The sequence below is a fragment of the Muntiacus reevesi genome, chromosome 1 (assembly GCF_963930625.1).
Source record: "Muntiacus reevesi chromosome 1, mMunRee1.1, whole genome shotgun sequence".
Taxonomy (NCBI): Eukaryota; Metazoa; Chordata; class Mammalia; order Artiodactyla; family Cervidae; genus Muntiacus; species Muntiacus reevesi.
In genome coordinates, this window is record NC_089249.1 from 156,024,242 (window position 1) to 156,044,482 (window position 20,241).

The window sequence follows — 20,241 nt, forward strand, 5'->3', positions numbered from 1 at the left end:
GTCATGAGGGTACAGGCTAGGATTTGTGCTCATGTCTCTCTGTTGCTGTTATCCATGGTGCAGACGTGGGGCTTCTTGTTCTGGTTCCAGGGCTCTCATGACCACCACCATAGGGCTTATTCAACAGCTTCATGGGAGTCAGTTCTGCTGGTTCCAAATGCAGCTCTGCTGATATGTCACTGCAGGACTTGGCTAATTCCTATTACCCGCTACACATCAAGGTCCCCTTTCTAAGGACCCTCAGCAGAGATTTCCTCAGACCTCAAGTCAGGAATAGTGGAGACGCTGTCATTCGGTTGTTTTCTTTGGGGTTTTGGTTTTATCCTTAGTATATACAATGGGCATTTTGTAACTGAGTTTTCTACTCTGCCTAGGTGGCTGAAAAGCTGAAAGTCAAATTTGTATCCCACCTTGGGCCAGTGAGCAGAGTATCTTAAGATGTGAATTCTGAGTTGTAACATTATACCTCAGTTCAGTTCAATTGCTCAGTCGTGTCCGACTCTTTGCAACCCCATGGACTGCAGCACGCCAGGCTTCCCTGTCCATCATCAACTCTCAGGGATTGCTCAAACTCATGTCTGTTGAGCGGTGATGCCATCCAACTGTCTCATCCTCTGTGGTCCCCTTCTCCTCCTGCCTTCAATCTGTCCCAGTATCAGGGTCTTTTCCACTGAGTCAGTTTTTCACATCTGGTGGCCAAAGTATTGGAGTTTCAGTTTCAGCATTGTCCTTCCAATGAATATTCAGGACTGATTTCCTTTAGCAATGACTGGTTTGATCTTCCAGTCCAAGGGACTCTCAAGAGTCTTCTCCAGCACCATAGTTCAAAAGCATCAATTTTTCAGTGCTGAGGTTTCTTTATAGTCCAACTCTCACATTCATACATGACTACTGAAAAAACTATAACTTCGACTAGATGGACCTTTGTTGGCAAAGTAATGTCTCTGCTTTTTAATATGCTGTCTAGGTTGATCATAGCTTTTCTTCCAAGGAACAAGCGTCTTTTAATTTCACCGTGGCTGCAGTCACCATCTGCAGTGATTTTGGAGCCCAAAAAAATAAAGTCTCTCACTCTTTCCATTGTTTCCCCATCAATTTTCCATGAAGTAATGAGACCAGAAGCCATGATCTTAGTTTTCTGAATGTTGAACTTTAAGTCACCTTTTTCACTCTCCTTTTTCACTTTCATCATGAGGCTCTTTAGTTCTTCCCTTTCTGCCATAGTGTGGTGTCATCTGCATATCTGAGGTTATTGATATTTCTCCCAGCAATCTTGATTCCAGCTTGTGCTTCATCCAGCCTGGCATCTCTCATGATGTACTCTGCATATAAGCTAAATAAGCAGGGTGACAGTATACAGCCTTGATGTACTCCTTTCCCGATTTAGAACCAGCCTATTGTTCCATGTCCAGTTCTAACTTTTGCTTCCTGACCTGCATACAGGTTTCTCAAGAGACAGGTAAGGTGGTCTGGTATTCCCATCTCTTAAAGAATTTTCCACAGTTTGTTGTGATCCACACAGTCAGAGACTTTGCCATAGTCAATAAAGCGGAAGTAGATGTTTTTCTGGAACTCTCTTGCTTTTTCGATGGTCCAATGGATGTTGGCAATTTGATCTCTTGTTCCTCTGCCTTTTCTAAATCCAGTTTGAACATCTGGAAGTTCATGTTTCACGACTGTTGAAGCCTGGCTTGGAGAATTTTGAGTATTACTTTGCTAGCGCATGAGATGACTGCAATTGTGTGGTAGTTTGAGCATTCTTTGGCATTGCCTTTCTTTGGGATTGGAATAAGTACTGACCATTTCCAGTCCTGTGGCCACTGCTGAGTTTTCCAAATTTGCTGGCATATTGAGTGTAGCACTTTCACAGCATCATCCTTTAGGATTTTAAATAGCTCAACTGGAATTCCATCTCCTCTACTAGCTTTGTTCCTAGTGATGCTTCCTAAGGCCCACTTGATTTCGTATTCCAGAATATCTGGCTCTAGATGAGTGACCACACCATTGTGGTTATCTGGGTCATGAAGATCTTTTTTGTACAGTTCTTCTGTGTATTCTTGCCACCGCTTGTTAATATCTTCTGCATCTGTTAGGTCCATACCATTTCTTTCCTTTATTTAGCCCATCTTTGCATGAAATATTCCCTTGGTATCTCTAAATTTTTTGAAGAGATCTCTAGTCTTTCCCATTCTATTATTTTCCTCTATTTCCTTGTATTGATCACTGAGAAAGGCTTTCTTATCTCTCCTTGCAATTCTTTGGAACTCTGCATTCAATTGGGTATATCTTTCCTTTTCTCCTTTGCCTTTAGCTTCTCTTCTTTCCTCAGAAATTTGTAAGGCCTTCTCAGACAACCATTTTGCCTTTTTGCATTTCTTTTTCTTGGCAATGGTATTGATCAGTGTCATGAACCTTCGTCCATAGTTCTTCAGGCACTCTATCTATCAGATCTAAGCTCTTGAATCTATTTGTCACTTCCACTGTATAATCATAAGGGATTTGATTTAGGTCATACCTGGATGGTCTAGTGGCTTTCCCTACTTTCTTCAATTTAAGTCTGAGTTTGGCAATAAGGAGTTCATGATCTGAGCCACAGTCAGCTCCCGTCTTGTTTTTGCTGGTTGTGTATAGCTTCTCCATGTTTGGCTGCAAAGAATATAATCAATCTGAATATTAACAGTCTGATGACCTTGCACCTAGCATGAACTAATTCCTCCTTATTTTTCTATTCCTCCATGTCTTTTTTGTATATGTTTTAATTTTGTTTGATTATCTTCTTGTAAGCATCTTCCATTTGGGGGGATCAGTGTTATATATTCAATAACCGAATATGTACAGGAACAAACAGAATATAGCATTTCAAAGAGATGTCCTAGTAGTCTTAAAACCTGGATGTCAAATGTAAAGAGACTCATTAGTTCCTAGGGACAGAGGGTAACAGAGCCTATGGCCAACTCAGATTCCTGTGCTATTCTTTTTTAAAATTGGCCTCACTTTCTCAGTGAGAAGTAACTTACTTGTTTCTAATCTTTAAGGGCCATTTCAATTACCACCTGTTGAAGGAAGTCCTCCTGATAATGTCTCAGTTAAAACTAGTTGAATCAAATAGACATAATGACATTAGAATTCAAAACAAGTTCTTAACCAAATTCCCCCCTGCCTCCATACCCTCCCCTCACTCTCTTATTTTCCTTAACAGTTTCTTTTTTCCCCTCTGAGTATCAATGGTCTTTTAGGCGTGAATGGGATACAGACATCCCTTTTTTCCACTCTGTTGAAGGAAGCATGCAAGCAAATAGTGCAGAAATATGTGGCAGGTGACTCTGAGCAGCTGCGTCCCCCTCTATGGGCTCAGTTTACTTTTCTTTGAAATAAGGTAGTTGTGCCAAGTGATCGCCAAACCCCCTTGCTCTGACATTCCAGGAGGCTGTGTTGTGGGGCAGCCTCACTCACGTGAGATCATGGTGACTTTCAAGATAAAGAATAATCTGAAGGATCAACTGAAGGCCTAAAAGGCTTATCTTTTCAACTCTAAAGTTTGATTTTTACAAAAGAAAAATTGTGACTTAAAACATATAAAAAGAGAACTTATCAGATATGTAACTTTGATAATAAGCCAAAACATCACATCTGTAACAAACTTCCTTAGGTCCTAATCAGGTACAGAGAGAACACGCAGAGTAGAAAATACTCAACTCTAACCTTGGAGGAGAAAGCAGGAGGGAGGAGATGGAGGTAGGGGAGGTAGAGGTGGAATGAAAAATGAGACCAATATGTAAAAAGCTAACTATAGTTTGCATGGGTGTAAGTGTTCAGTCATGTCCAACTCTTTGTGACCCCATGGACTATAGCCTGACAGGCTACTCTGTCCGTGGGATTTTCCAGGCAAGAATACTGGAGTAGGTTACCAAGATCCTACTCCAGGAGATCTTCCCAGCCCAGGGGATCAATTGAACCTGTGTCTCCTCTGTCTCCTGACTAACCCTTACTGTAACAAGAGACACAGTTAAAGCAATGCTTAGATGCTATGGCCCATAGGTGCCCTGGGTGGGCGTCTGTCAGTCATGCAGACATCCTCTCCAGCCTCGAGCTGCACCATCATTTTCAGTGCCATGTCTGTTCTTACAGGTTCCCACGTGGCCTCATGTTACTGGAGCAAAGGGTGGGGAAGACGCAGTCTGTCTTGGCCTGAAATCTTCTGACTCACGACTGGAACAGCCCTCCTCTCACTGTTTCCTAATGCATGGGTCTTTCCTCTACAGCTGGGGAGGGTGGAGTCTTGCAGCACAAGCCCCCATCTGACACACTGGGGTTTTAGGATGGGCTATGTATCATTTCTCTCCAGCAGGAATAAGGGTTTAGCTGTTTATCTAGCCCTCTTCAAAAACCTGGTCTAGCCTTCCACGTATGATTTTTAACACATATTTAGACAGAGTCCACTCTGCCAGGAAAGTTCAACTCTGTCCTCTCTGTCATAGAGTTTAGCGTATAATGGGAATGACATTGATCAAATATAAATACAGGTAAATATAGAATTTCAAATGGTGAACACTGAAGGAAAAATACAGAGCATCATGCTTAAGTCGAAGCTCCTCCCACCCTCCTGTGTGCAGAGGCTGTTCGGTTGTAGAGTGTTGCCACCGAACAAGCAGAGGCTCCTACTGCTCCTCTGTCTAGAGACTTGGGCATCACCAAAAGCATTTCTCATACCCCAGTGCTCTCACCGCTACCTGGGCTTAGTCTTCAGAGACCAACAGTATGGGTTCAAATCTAGGTTTCTCCAGTAGCAGCTGTGACCTTGAGCAAGTAATGCAACCTCTTGACCTTCAGCTTCTTCATTTATATAAACGGGCAACAATGCAGTGCTGGCCTCAGAAGGTGGGAAGGATCGGCACAGAGTAAATGCTCAGCAGATGCATTTGCTACGGGCTCTGCAGCCACTAATCCTGCTTCCAGAATGCCTCTGCACTTTCATATGCTCTTCTCCATTTCCACTTGCCCTGCTTTTGTGCAGGCTGCCAGAGGCTGAACTCAAATGCTCCTTTAAGCTGCCCTGGGGATGAAAGCCACTTGCGTGCCTGGCTTTTCCAATAACAGGAAGCTACAGAAGCAGAAACTACTCAGTGAAATATATTGAAGCAATCCCACTTGTGCAACCCTAGCTTTTGTCTGCTGCCCCACTCAGCTTCCCACTGAATTTAACCCCTAGTCTTGAGATTCTATTTCAGCCTTGAGTGATGTTCGCTGTCTCCCTGAGTAAAAGGCTAATGCATTTTTTATTATCCTGATGGGAGTAGGTGCACAAAAGGGCAGCAGGGACTCAGCCATTGCTCAGGTTCCTATAGAAGGTAGTGGGGTTGGTGGATGCTTACGAGAGGTATCCAGCCATCAGCCATTGGGTTGGGTGAGGTTTGAGAAATACTTTGAACCCTGGTCACGTACCTTTCCACATGTTTTTCTTTGAAGCACTTACCATAACTGACATTAATTCATATTATATGATTGTTTGCTTAATATGTCTGTCTTCTCCACCTCACTATTAGCTATATATGTCTGTCTTCTCCACTTCACTGTTAGCTGTCTCTTTGAAGACAGGGGCTGTATCTTTCTTGTCCTCTCCTTAGCAGTATGCCTGGTATAGAGTAGATGCTTCATGGCTATTTAATAAATTAATGAATAAACAAGTAAAGAGTCACAGAGTGAAGTCGCAGACCAATCAGGGAAGCTATGCCACACATCACTTGTTCACCATGAGGAGAAGTAAAAGGAAACCGTGTCAAGGGCAGAAGGCAGGGTCAGGGACAGGTGAGATGGTGGCATACAGAAGAGTCAGGCAAATAGATGGCCAGCGTCCCACTTCAGTGGGATGTGGGCCTGAGCTCTGTGCTTTAAACAGTACTTTTCAGACTTTCAGAATCCCTGCTCCTTTTCCTCAGAGAGGTGACTGGCTCTCCCCGCATCTTCCTCCTGCCACATCTTCTACATGTGAGACTGACCCTTGTGATTAGGCCTTCCTTTGTTGTCTGAGGTTTGGTTCTGAAAATAAGAGGTAACTTTTTGTTTGTTCTCCAAATATGTTGAAATATAAAAACTGCTTTTTCAAATGACACCTAGAGCTTGTGGAGATTTGTCATCTGTCCTTGAATGCTAAGCTAAGAAATCTAGTATTTGTGAGGAATGCAACCAGTATTATTAAATTATTCTAAGAAAGGATCGAATTTAACTTTAGAGTGATGAGTCCCGCAGCCAGTGTGCAGGCTAGACTGGAATAGGAGAGGTCAAAAGTGGTGAGTTTAGGGAGAGGTCAGCGCTAGGTGAAATGCTTTCTAGGGAGCAGGCTCTGCTTAGGGTAAGGCAGGGAGGGGGCCTGTGAGCCCTAGAAAATGACTCTGGCTGGGTGAAGGGGAGAATGGGACAGGAAGGGGATTACAGGGAAAAGAGGCTTCTGAGCCATGAAACCTAATATGTGCCGATGCTCCTGCGACCTCCCCTTTCTGGAGAGTGTGGATTCCCAGGTCCTCCCCACATTGGCTGTCTTCTGGAGTGACAGGAAAATGCACAGAGATTACTCTTATTTAAATTATTTCCAGCCTATGCCATGACAGACTGACTTTTCCCCCAAATAGCTATCCTGCACGAAATGCAAAAAGCAAAACAGAACACATAATCAGTGCCTATTCTCTTCCACCAAGCAGAACCTCACACATGAAGCCAGCCCCTGAGCTCCTGGAACACCATGTCCCTTTCTCATTCTGAGAAGTAATTGCAATGCAGTTCATGACCAAAATGAAAAGTCGGTTTTTAAATGTAGCCTCATAATTATCCATCCAGCTGAAGAAGACCAGATACTCTGTGGTTTAATCCCTAGGTCCCCATGGCAGAAATAGGGTTTTGAGGAAAATTATGGGGCCAATGTGTGCATGTCTTTTGGGAGGGAAGAGGATAAAGCTAAAGACATTTTTTGACAGTCAGTTCAGTAGGACCTTCTTTCTAGTCAGCATCTTGGTAACTGGTAACCAGCAGATATTTAGTGACTATCATGTATCCGTCAGGCACTGGACTAGTCCCTGAGAGGAGTGCACTAATGATGACACAGTCCTGCCCTCAGGGAGATCACACAGGGGAGAAGATGGAGAAGTAAGCAGGCCAGGAGAGGCACTGTGATGGTGCTTTCATGGGGAAAGTCAAGGGGCTAAGGACAAGATCCAGCCCAGCCTTGGAAGGTCAATAAAAACTTTACAGAAGAGGTGGAGTGTGAGTGGAGAGCTGAACCAGTAGGGATTAGCCAGGCAGAGCAGGTTGGGTACAAGACTGTTGTTCTGAAAAGAGAGAACAAAGGCCTAGAGGTGAGAGCATAGCAAATTTGGGGAGCTGGGTGGTCTCATGGTCAGAGCTCAAAGTCTGATGGAATGGGACACAGAAGGCAGGAGCTGGGCCATAGATGCCTTCCAACAGCAACTAAAGGGTTAAACTTTATTCTGTAGTAGTCCTGGTGAATTTTAAGGTGTGATTCCAGAAAGCTCACACCAGTTGCAGCAGCAATGTGCAAAACTCAGTCAGAGAGACCAGTTAAGAGGCTGCTGTAAAAGGCTAAGGTACCAGATGGTGAGAAGCCCAAAGTCTCGGTCTGAAGTTGGGCACAACTGGAGCAGCCCTCAGAAATCCTAGCTTCCAACCTTTGTGCTTCCCACTCTACCTGTTGGCACCTCCAAGTCCCTAACCTGCCCCCCCACCCCGAATGATTCTTCCTCTTTCTCTCAGCTTCTTTCCTGTTAAACTCCTGGAGGTTGGTCTATACTCTTTTTATGAATGGGATACCTAATTGACAGCTAGCTTAAGTAAACATACCTAGATAGCACAACTTAAAGATGATAGAATCAGGATTCATAACATCGGTCGGTCTGATTTTGAGTTTGAAACTCTTTCTACAAAATCCTTTGTATAACTGCATTGAGAGGGGCTTCAGATATGAAGAAGAGTATCTTTCAGGTTGGTTATTGCCTACTGCCTCCTGTGACAGAATAACCAAGTAGTTTTCCACTAATGTCTTACTAATGCCACCTTCCCTGAAAAAAAGGACTAGAAAAAAAATCACAGTAGTAAGAGCTAAAATTATTTATAGCAATAAATATATGTGAGCCAATTGTAAGGAAATCAACCCTGAATATTCACTGGAAGGACTGATGCTTAAATTGAAGCTCTAGTTCTTTGGCCACCTAATGCAAAGAGCCTACTCATTGGAAAAGACCCTGATGCTGGGAAAGATTGAGGGCAGAAGGAGAAGGGTATGACAGAGGATGAGATGGTTGGATGCATCACCGACTTAATGGGCATGAGTTGGAGCAAGCTCCGGGAGTTAGTGATGGACAGGGAAGCCTGGCGTGCTGCAGTTCATGGGGTCTCAAAGAGTTGGACATGACTGAGTGACTGAACAACAGTATGTGACTTACATTCTTATAATTCAAAATAAAGACTCAGCCTGGGACAAAAAATAAGGCTGCACAAGATTAAAACATGCTTCATTTGTTATATATAAGTATGACCTTGTTAAATAGACACAAGCAAGGAAGATGACAAAAAATACACCAAAATGATAATGGTGCTTCTCTTTCAGTGATGAGATTTCATTCATTTTTACTTTCTGAATTTTCTGGAAATTTGAAAAATGACCAAAATAAGCATGTGCTGTTTTTAATATTGCAAACATTTTAAAGAGAGATTCTTCAATGTAGGACAACAATAGTTTTTATTGAGAATAATTGAATCCACAAAAGATCAGCAATGTTTGGTTGAGGTCTCCAGTTGACCCATCTTTCAGTACTTTTTACCCTGGGAGCTGTCAACTGTGACCAGAGATGAAGGGACACTGTATTGGCAAAACAGCTTCCACTGGATCAGTTGGGGAATATGGATAATTCCTGGGGCACACATGCTGGTAGACAATTCCTTTAGCAGCCACTGTGGATGTCCCTTGCCATCAATGGTTCCACCAAATTCAGAGCTCATTCTTGTAGACTTTGGGACCTTCAGCTCCCATGGTCTCTTTGGAGTCATGACTGGTGTCATCAGCCACACACTGGTTGAACACAGAAGTGGGTTTCTCCTGAATGTTTTTGAGGCACAACTCTTACCAAGAAAGGCTGGATGCAGGGTCATACTCAGTCAGGAGTCCGCACAGCACCTCCTAACTGATCCAGCCCTGGCATACGCACATTCCTCCAAGAGTCCATGGAATACCATCCAGACATACCTGGACACATTGCCCTCGGTGTAGGTCTTGAATTCCTTTATCTGAGGCGAATGCCCCCCTACTCCTCCACACACACGTACATACACAGAGCACCACTAGCATATAAAGGGCCTGCCTTCCTGAGATGGTAGCTTATGGTTAGCTAGTGATTCAGCTGCACAGCCCCCAGTCAGCAAGCCCTGCTGTCTAGCTAGCTATTTTTCTCCAACTAATATTGCATTTTCTACCATCCAGGCAGGTAGGTAATGTATCATCTCCATGTAAAACGTCCTTGTGTCTCTCAGTTGGTAACTAATTAAAATAATTTGGTCATTCTTTATTCCATCACGCTCCCCTCCTATATAATTAATTTATATTATTGGTCAAATTCCACAAGTCAGTTGCCTATTTTAATAAATGCCAGTTTCCTTTGGTGAACCTAAATACTTGGCACACTTTGGGGATGAAAATTTCCTCTTCCATTGTATTCTTTTCATTTTTGACAGACTTTGAGGAAATTATTTGGGTATTTTAGTATCTTAGGTTAAAATTGTTGCACAGTGATTCTTGAACATATACTTTTGTTTTTGTTTGCATATAGGACATGCAGACTTTGCAGTCTTGTCTTAAGAGCTACCAGTTAAAACAGCAGTCTACACTTATCTTCTTGGGCCGCTAGGTGGTGCACGCATATGTCTGCGAACTGTAGGTTAAAGGGGCTCGTCACCAGGTTAGATTCAATTCATCACCACAGGAGGAGCACAGGCAGTAGGCGCTGTAGGGATCGAGGAGAAACAGTGACCCTGTGCATGGGAGTAAAAGAAGGAAGGTTTCCAGGGAGGTGGATAGATAATAATATCGCTGCAGAGATGGTGGGAGAAAAATCATAAAGGTAGGAAACCCCAAAGCCATGACAGAGGGAAAGTCCTTTAGAGGAAAGGGTATGCTTACTTTCCGTGCTGACAAATCTCTCAGCGGTGTTGCAGGAGGGAATAATGGAATAGTTGAATCATTTGAACTAGATGACATCAAGCATTCCTTTTAGCCTTTGTGCTGGGCACTGGAAATATACAGATGAAATGACATAATCTTGTCTTCAAGCAAGGACCTCATGAGAGAAACAGAGAAGGAAACCAATAATTAAGACAGGGCATGATACAAAAGGGAGGTTTTACAAGACGCATTGAATGAATACAGTGTGAAATCTTCTGTTCTGAGTAAAGGAGAGGAAGGGGTTCGGTTGGGAGTTGACGTGCAAAGAAGACCTCATGGTGGTCTTGAGACATGAGGAGAGAGCTCCGTGAAGATCTCAAGAGATTAGTTTAGAGAGACTAGGATGAGCAAAGGCATGGGGGTTTGAAAGGATAATGTGGATTCCAGGAATGGTTCAGCTGAGTTTAGCCATTCTCACTGAGGGCTACTGTGTGCCAGAGACTGAATAATAGATGTTCCAGGCCCTTAAGATTTCCCTCAAGCCCTGAAAATGGCAGTGTGTGAAGGCAGCTTAAAATCTGTTCTCTTAGATCCTAACTATCATTTGAGCCCCGAGGGTCCTGGCTACAGGAACTCTCAGAGAACTCTCTACACCAGAAGAGGGAGCCCACAGACCCAGTGCCTGTTTGCGTTTTACTCAGAGTCGCTGCCAGTATTTAAGGCTCACTCATTCGTTTTAAAGGTGTGAAGTTCAAGACTGGAGACACACAGCAAGTTATCCAAAACCACAGACAGGAGTTAGGACACAAGGCCAGGTCTCTTTGTGTTCCTCTCAGGTTTTCTTCCCTTTTTCTCTGCTGGACCCTGGATACTGAATCACCATTTAGAGATGACTCTTAATTAAGAAATAGACACTTTTCATATAACTAGATCTCTTTCACTGACGGTGATTGTCTCAAGACCAAGCTTATGGAAAAATGGAAGAACACATTGTATTCTTTCCTCATGTATGAGGGAAGGGCCAAGCCTACAGGCTGGCCTTGGCAAAGGCAGCTTGAGCCGAATGTACTACTAGCCTGGTTCTGTGTTTGGGAAAGAAGGCAGTCTGGCTCCAGCATTCCTTCCAGCTCTCGTGTGGGTGTGTGTTTCATTTCAGCACGAGGATATGTGCTGACAATGTAGGTCAGTGACATCTTGGAGTTGCATTGTTTGCTTGAAAATGTCAACTGGAATGAGTTATGAGCTGGCAGGAAAACAGGGATGTGTGATTGAGAAGACTCTGAAATGATACAGATCTGCTTTTAGGGCCCTGAGAAATCATTAAAGCAAGGGGTAGAGAGACCTTAAAGAGGTTCTGACCAGGACAGATGAAATGTAAATGGAAGAGCAGGGGACCACAAGGGTCAGGAGACTTCAGACCAGGTCTTATAAGGCAAGGATGAAAGAACTGGGAATATTTAACCAGGAGAGAAGATGACAGATCTTATTCAGATCTCCAAACTTGTCACAGGCCAAAGCAACAGTGATTTCATAAGGAAGCAGCTTTTAACCCTGCTCAAAATGGGGCAATTTGGGGTCACAGTTTCAATCCCTGGTCAGGGAGGGCTAAGATCTCATGTGCTGTGGCCAAAAGAAAAAATTTTTTTAATTTAATTGTTAAGAAATGAGTTCCCTGTCAGGAAAGGGGATAAAACAGAAACTGTTTGTACAACTAGTGGGGATATTGCAGGGGAAATTCCTATCCTAGGGGCAGGTCAGACTAGATGACCTTTGAGCTCTGGTATCATAATTCTATGAAAAGGGACGAGGCAGCTTTTATAAACCAAGGATCACACGGTCTATAATAATAACAAAACCTCAATACAAAAATAGCTCTTTTTATTAAGCATCTATTAATTGGCAGGCATCATGCTGAGTGATTTACCATGTGCATTATCTTATTTTGAATCATCAAGTCAGGATTAGAACTGACTGAATTCTGGCTCTCTTATTTAACAAAGATGTGGTCTCAGGCAGGTAATTTCTCCTATCTGAATCCCATGGCCCTCTGTTGTACAGTACGAGCCCTGAAGGTTTGCCAGGAGTGTGAGAAGAAATGACACATCAAAGTGCCTGGTCTTGTGCCTGGTCCTTTGCCAGGCCTATATCTGGTACTCAAAAAATATTGCTGCTTTCTCCTTTCTGCTGAAGCAGAATTTCAGGGAGCCATTCTAGGGGAGAGACAAGATAAAGAGGGAAATGCAGGTGTGGTGAAATACGCCAAGGGACCCACTGAATGAAATACCAGATAATCAGAAGCTCCTGCAGTGTGTATCCCAAAGCAATGGTTCTCAAAGTGAAGTTTGTTAAGACCCCTTTTTAAGAAAAAAAAATACATATTAATGAAAACTGCTATTAATGGAAAATCAAGTGTAGGAAAGAGTCAGGGATTGACAGAGGCTTAAGGAATCCTGACTTAAGTCTTACAGTGTGGAGATTCCTTAAAAACCTAGAACTAGAACTGCCATACTACCCAGCAATCCCACTGCTGGGCATACACACCGAGGAAACCAGAACTGAAAGAGACACGTGCACCTCAGTGTTCCTCGCAGCACTGTTTATAATAGCCAGGACATGGAAGCAACCTAGATGTCCATTGGCAGACGAATGGATAAGAAAGCTGTGGTACATATACACCATGGAATATTACTCAGTTATTAAAAAGAATGCATTGAATCAGTTTTAATGACGTGGATGAAACTGGAGCCTATTATACAGAGTGAAGTAAGTCAGAAAGAAAAACACCAATACAGTATATTAATGCATATATATGGAATTTAGCAAGATGGTAACAATGACCCAAATGCAAGACAGCAAAAGAGACACAGATGTAAAGAACAGACTTTTGGACTCTGTGGGAGAAGGTGAGGGTGGGATAATTTGAGAGAACAGCATTGAAACATGTATATTACCACATGTGAAAGAGATCACCAGTCCAGGTTCGATGCATGAGACAGGGCACTCAGGGCTGGTGCACTGGGACGACCCTGAAGGATGGGGTGAGGAGGGAGGTGGGAGGAGGGATCAGGATGGGGGACACACGTACACCCATGGCTGATCCATGTCAGTGTATGGCAAAAACCACTACAATATTGTAAAGTAATCAGCCTCCAATTTAAATAAATTAATTTTAAAAAGCAAGTCTTTAAGAGAGTTACTTACCTCTGCCCCATCCTCAGCCTCCAATGCCTTCTTCTCCACCCTCAGTTTTCCAAGACATCCAGTTCAGGACTGAGCTTCCCCCTAGGTGTGGTGTGATGGGGGTGGGGGAAGCCTACTGAGGTGCTGATCACTTCAGCCCTTAGGGTCAGGGCCAGTTGCCTCCAAACGTGAGCGACTTCATCCAGTGCCTGGTGTACCTGACAGATATTTTCTATGAACGTTGCATGGCACAAAGAGACGAAGATTCAGTTAGAGAAGGAATGGTTTCATCATCAGTAATGGAAACTGTCACAGCGTTGTTGAGCAGAGTTAAATAAACCAGCCCTCGGGAGTATCATGGTTAGAAAGGATGTTGACAACGACTAAGGACAAGGCAAAGAGGGTTGCCAGGATATCAGACACTTAACCAGTATAGCCAGTGTGAGCAGGGAGAAATCTAAGGCTGCCCGGTCCAGAGGGATGAGCCTTGGCTGGGAGTCTGGAAAGGGACTTTCTTTGTGGCTATAGGTAAGCCACATTCCTCTCAGGGCAACATTTTCCTTTAGTATAAGATGAATTTGACAGCTCTGATCAGAAAGGCCATCCATCCCTCCTTGTCTCTAGGGTGCAAGGCCTCTCTGCGAAACCATGAGACCATCACCTTCTCCACAGCATGCCCTGCTCTGCATGTCTGGACATCCCCTTTGCATGTCTACCCTGAGCCCTAAGCAGCAAGTTTGACTCTGGCTTAAATCAGTTCTCTCACAATGTGTTTTCTTTTGCAGCAACAGCGGCAGCTTGATCTCCTGACGATAACCAGCCCTGGTGAGTGGATGTGGCCTTTCTGCTTTGTCTTTTCCCTTATTTCCCAGAGCAATGCCCGGTTGCTTATCCCAATGCAATTTGTGTCCTGCTCCTTTTGCTCCCTGAATGAACAGCAGAACTCCTGCATCAGGAATGATCCTTCTCCCCCTGCCCTCTACCCCACAGGCAGTTTCTTTTCTCTTCCCCAGCTCTGCGCTGCCTTCTCTTGACTCTGCATATAGCAGGGTGATACTACGATGCTGCTGCATATTCCAGGGTCAAGTTCTCCCCAGATCCCTCAGTGGATCCAAGTGTTAAGGAAGGGTTCTAGTCTCCTGAGAAATGTTAAAATCATGGTGAATGGGGAAGCTGCCTTGTAAATGGCATGAAATGAAGGGAAGACAGCTTATGAAGAAAAGCCAGTCTGGGCAAGTGATCAGGTTTGGTCTCCTGTGACTTCTGTCACTCACCTTTAGGAAGGACAAGTCCCCCAGCAAAGCTGTGGCCCTTGGATTAAAAAGTTGTTTCTTCCCCCAAGACTGGCATCTAGCCTGGAGAGAAGCTGAGCATTTAGTCCGTCAGAAGGTATTTTATTTTGGTTTGGGAACTTGAGGCAAAACTGGCCAACAAGAGATGCTTTGGATTCCTCTTGGAATCCAAAGGGATGATGGTGCCAGCAATGAACATTCAAGAGTGGATATGGTGGTTCCTCTTTATCCACTGATGATGTTCAAAATATTTAATAGCTCTGGTGACTCCCTGCTGTGCTGGGCATTAACACTTTGGTTACTGGACTAGGGGGAGATGGTGTTCTGGGAAAAGGACTAGTGTGACAGAGTGGTCACATGGGTTTTGGCCGGGGGGGGCTCTAGGAGTGGCTAGTTACCAACAAATATGGAGGCATTTCAGTATTTTAGTAACCAGTATAGCTGTGCCATATCATCCCTGCCTTACACCCAGCCTGTTACTGTATCCAGGGCCAGTTGGCTCACTTACAAGGAGACTGAGAAATTGTCCTTTGCGGGTACTGTCTCAGCACAGAGGCTGGTTATCTATCTATGTAACTGAGGTGTAAACCAATGACTACAAATGTAAGTTGGATCCACCCAGGTCAGGTGACCTTATTATAGTTCCACCTAACAGAGCTCCTTGAACTTGAGACTTTAGAAGAACAAAGATGAACTGGTTTGGAAATGTTCAATATAACCCATAGAATGAACTGTGTTTAGCGTGTTTATAATTATAGAAATTCCAAATCATGAGCTAACCTAACTAAAACAGCTGTTGGGTGACATACCAATCCCTTCCCACGAAGGTGTTGGTAAGGGATTATCTTTGTCTTGCCTGGTTAGTTGCTGTCCTTCGAGATTGTGTTTTGTTCTGCCCCACATATGCTGACCTAGTTTGCCTGCTTTCACATCCCAGTCTCATCTGGTCACAGCTTGAGATTGATGCTGACATATGAATTGGAGAGGGTTCTTGTTCTGTCTTCAGTTGCTTGAGAAGGAGACTTTTAGACTCTTGTTAACTGCATTTCTTTTGCACTAGCTCTTTCTGTTCTTAATTGCTATGGCACAAACTCAAGCAGAATAGTTGTGACTCTCGGTGCACTCCTTTTGGCAAACTTTTAAGCACCGCCCGAGTTTGTAGTAGTTTATAATGTTCCCTACTTTAAAGTGAGAAAAGACTATTTTCTGGGTCAAATCTTCTCAAAAGGCGTTTTGTGTCACACAAGTGTACAGTACTGCAAGTAGGCTACATTTGTGTGATATGGTAAGATATGCACTTGTGAGATACTGATCCACACATCCCTCAGGGGTACAGGTAGGTCTGGGGGAAACTGAGCCCCCAACGTAGTAGCCTCTACTCCAGTGTGCCAGACAAATGTTATCCATGTGTATCATACCTAAGAAAGATTAGGAAGGATTACTAGATTATGTATTATCTAGACAACTCTAGTCCACGTCAAAATCACTATTGTAACTATCTCTCACTTTCAAAGTCACCCCCATTCCTCACTTCACCCGAAGCCACCACGACCAGCGAGGGGCATGCTGCCTTTCTGGGAGTGCCAGTGGGAGGTGCCAGCTTGTTTGCACTCCTCACCAGACCATTCTCAACGCAGGACTGCAGTCTGATGCTGCCACTTGTCATCAACTAGTAGCCTTCAGAAATGCTGGCTGGCAATTTGGAAGACTTAAAAATTGTGTTATCTTCTTTAAGCTATTTTGTTTATTGTGAATACTTTTAAATATACAGAAAAGAGTAGAGATAAAAGGAAGAGTCATTTACTGCCCTCCCCTACCAAACACCTTGGTTTTATCATATCAATGTTGTACATCTATTTACACACTTCCCTATTTTAAAAAATATAGATCTAAAAAAAAAAAAAAATATATAGATCTAGCTGAGACTTCCCTGCACTCCTTGCTGATTGCATCTCTCCGCCTTCACCCAATAGGTAACCACTGTAATAAATTCAATGTATAACTGGTATAACTGGCATTGTTTTACAAATTCCTATAAATGATGTCACACTAAAAATATCATTCTGTAATTTTTCTCTTATATTGTAGAGATTCATTCACATAGATGGATGTGGCTCTGGTTCAGTTGTTTTTAACTGTTATATAGAATTTCACTTATAATTCTATCACAATTTCTTTTTTTCACTTTATTGATCGTGATTTAGATTATTTCCAATGTTTTGCAATTTTAAACAATGCTACTAGGACCATTTTATGCATAAGAATGATAATTATCTTGAGCATATAACTTGGAGAGAAATTACTGATTATATGCATCTTCAAATTTACTATATAGTTGCCAGTTGTTTTCTAAAGTAGTTGAACAAATTTATACTTCAAACTATAATAACAGCAAAGTACAATAGTTCCCATATCTCTGAATCCTCCACACTTGAAGTCATCAAACTTATACATTTTTACTGGTTGTCATGATAAATGTGAAATGTTATCCCATTGATTTTATTTGTTTTAATTGTTTATCTATTTATTTGACTCTTTTGGGTCTTAACTGTGGCGCACAGAATCTTTGCTGCATCATGTAGGATCTTTCCTTGTGGTGCTTGGACCCTCTCGTTGCGGTATTTAAGCTCACTTGCTCTGTAGCTTGTGGGATCTTAGTTCCCCGGCCACTTCTGTACTGTAAGTCAGATTCTTAACCACCGGACCAAAAAGGAAGTCCACCACTGTTTTTATAATATGTGTTTCCCTGATTACTGGTGGGATTGAAAATCTTTTCATATGTTTATTGACCACTTTGGTTTCTTCTGTGAACTGACTTTTTCATATCATTTGTGCATTTCCTGTTGGGTTGCTACTTTTTATTGATTTTTAATTCTTTATTATTTTGCATATTGATACTTTGTTGCTTAATATGAATTGTAAATATCTTCTTCAAGATGATGGCTTGTGTTTTCTGATTTATGGATGTTTCTTTTTTAGTATTAGTATAGTTGAATATGTGAATACTGCTTTATGAGCTTTGCTTTTATGACTTATTTAGGAAATCCTTCCCTACCTGAATATCATATTCTCCTGTATTCTAAAAGTTTTCAAGTTTTACATCACTTTTGGATACTTATCTCATTTACATGACTGATCATTGTGTATGATATGAGTTAGGGATCTAATTTCTTATGTACATATGGATAACCCATTATCTCAATACCATGTAATAACTAGTTCATCCTTTCTCCCACTTATTAGCTGTTAGACATCTGTCATATATCAGTTTTTCTATATACAGAATCTGTTTCTGAGCTTTCTGTACCATACTGTTTGTCTATCACTGTTAATCTGCATTAACCCCATGTCTTGCTTACAATAAATCTTAATTTTAATATTGTCTCATAATTGGTAGGGAGATATCATTTACCTTGTCCCATTTATGTTTATCTTTTGAAAATACAGTTATCTTTTCTTTTTTATAAAATCTAATAATCTCTGCCTTATGACAGATGAATTTAATCTGTTTACATTTATTATAAACACTAATATATTTGGACATATTTCTACTGCCATATTTGTACTTTCTGTTTATCATTTATTTTCTGTTTTCTTTTGCCTTGCCTTATGTGGACTGAAAGTGAAATTGAAAAATGTTAGTCTATCAGTCATGTCTGTCTATTTGCAATCCTATGGACTGTAGCCTGCCAGGCTCCTCTGTTCATTAAATACTTCAGGCAAGAATACTGAAGTAGGTTGGCATTTTCTTCTCCAGGAAATCTTCCCAACCCAGGGGTCAAACCTGGGTCTCCTGCGTTGCTGGCAGGTTCTTTACCATCTGAACCAACAGAACACATTATGTTTTATATATTACCTACTTTTTACCCCATCTCTAGATTTCAATGCTATAGATTTTGTTTCTAACCTTAACTGTTTACCTTTTGGAAATATACTTGACTATCCTTTTCTTTTTAACAATGTCTGAAGTTATCCAAAATATCTAAAGTCATTCTTTCAGCCACAAAAAGAGCTTTAGCATGCTTTAGTTCAGTTCAGTTCAGTTCAGTTCAGTAGCTCAGTCATGTCTGACTCTGTGACCCCATGAATCGCAGTACGCCAGGCCTCCCTGTCTCACCAACTCCCAGAATTTACTCAAACTCATGTCCATGGAGTCAGTGATGCCATCCAGCCATCTCATCCTCTGTCGGCCCCTTTTCCTCCTGCCCCCAATCCCTCCCAGCATCAGGGTCTTTTCCAATGAGTCAACTCTTCATATCAGGTGGCCAAAGTATTGGAGTTTCAGCCTCAGCATCAGTCCTTCCACTGAACACCCTCCACTGATCTCCTTTAGGATGGACTGGTTGGATCTCCTTGCAGTCCAGGGGACTCTCAAGAGTCTTCTCCAACACTACAGTTCAAAAACATCAGTTCTTCAGCGCTCAACCTTCTTCACAGTCCAAATCTCACATCCTTACATGACCACTGGAAAAACCATAGCCTTGACTAGACAGACCTTTGTTGGCAAAGTAATGTCTCTGCTTTTTAATATGCTGCCTAGGTTGGTCATAACTTTCCTTTCAACGAGTAAGCATCTGTTAACTTCATGGCTGCAGTCACCATCTGCAGTGATTTTGGAGTCCAAAACAATAAAGTCTGACACTGTTTCCACTGTTTCCCCATTTATTTCTCATGAGGTGATGGGACCAGATGCCAAGATCTTAGTTTTCTGAATGTTAAGTTTTAAGCCAACTTTTTCACTCTCCTTCTTCACTTTCATCAAGAGGCTTTTTCGTTCCTCTTCACTTTCTGCCATAAAGGTGGTGTCATCTGCATATCTGAGGTTATTGATATTTCTCCAGGCAATCTTGATTCCAGCTTGTGCGTCCTCCAGCCCAGCGTTTCTCATGATGTACTCTGCATATAAGTTAAATAAGAGGGTGACAATATACAGCCTTGACGTACTCCTTTTCCTATTTGGAACCAGTCTGTTGTTCCATGTCCAGTTCTAACTGTTGCTTCCTGACCTGCATATAAGTTTCTCAAGAGGCAGGTCAGGTGGTCTGGTATTCCCATCTCTTTCAGAATTTTCCATAGTTTGTTGTGATCCACACAGTCAAAGGCTTTCGCATAATCAATAAAGCAGAAATAGATGTTTTTCTGGAACTCTCTTGCTTTTTCAATGATCCAGCAGATATTGGCAATTTGATCTCTTGTTCCTCTGCCTTTTCTAAATCCAGCTTGAACATCTGGAAGTTCATGGTTCACATATTGCTGAAGCCTGGCTTGGAGACTTTTGAGCATTACTTTACTAGCATGTGAGATGAGTACAATTGTGCGGTAGTTTGAGCATTCTTTGGGATTGCCTTTCTTGGGGATTGAAATGAAAACTGACCTTTTCCAGTCCTGTGGCCACTGCTGAGTTTTCCAAATGTGCTGGCATATTGAGTTCAGCACTTTCACAGCATCATCTTTCAGGATTTGAAATAGCTCAACTGGAATTCCATCACCTCTACCAGCTTTGTTCATTGTGATGCTTCCTAAGGCCCACTTGACTTCACATTCAGGATGTTTGGGCTCTAGGTGAGTGATCACACCATCATGATTATCTGGGTCGTGAAGATCTTT

At 42.4% G+C, this 20,241-nt stretch overlaps 1 protein-coding gene across 1 annotated transcript in view; it reads left to right on the plus strand.

Moving 5' to 3' along the window:
* Window positions 1–20,241, plus strand: part of AGBL4 (AGBL carboxypeptidase 4) — a 1,390,412-nt gene that overhangs the window by 1,031,947 nt on the left and 338,224 nt on the right. Inside the window, exon 7 of the mRNA XM_065910427.1 lies at window positions 14,128–14,167. Within this exon, the coding sequence (XP_065766499.1) occupies window positions 14,128–14,167 (40 nt within the window). The remainder of the gene's footprint in view (window positions 1–14,127; window positions 14,168–20,241) is intronic.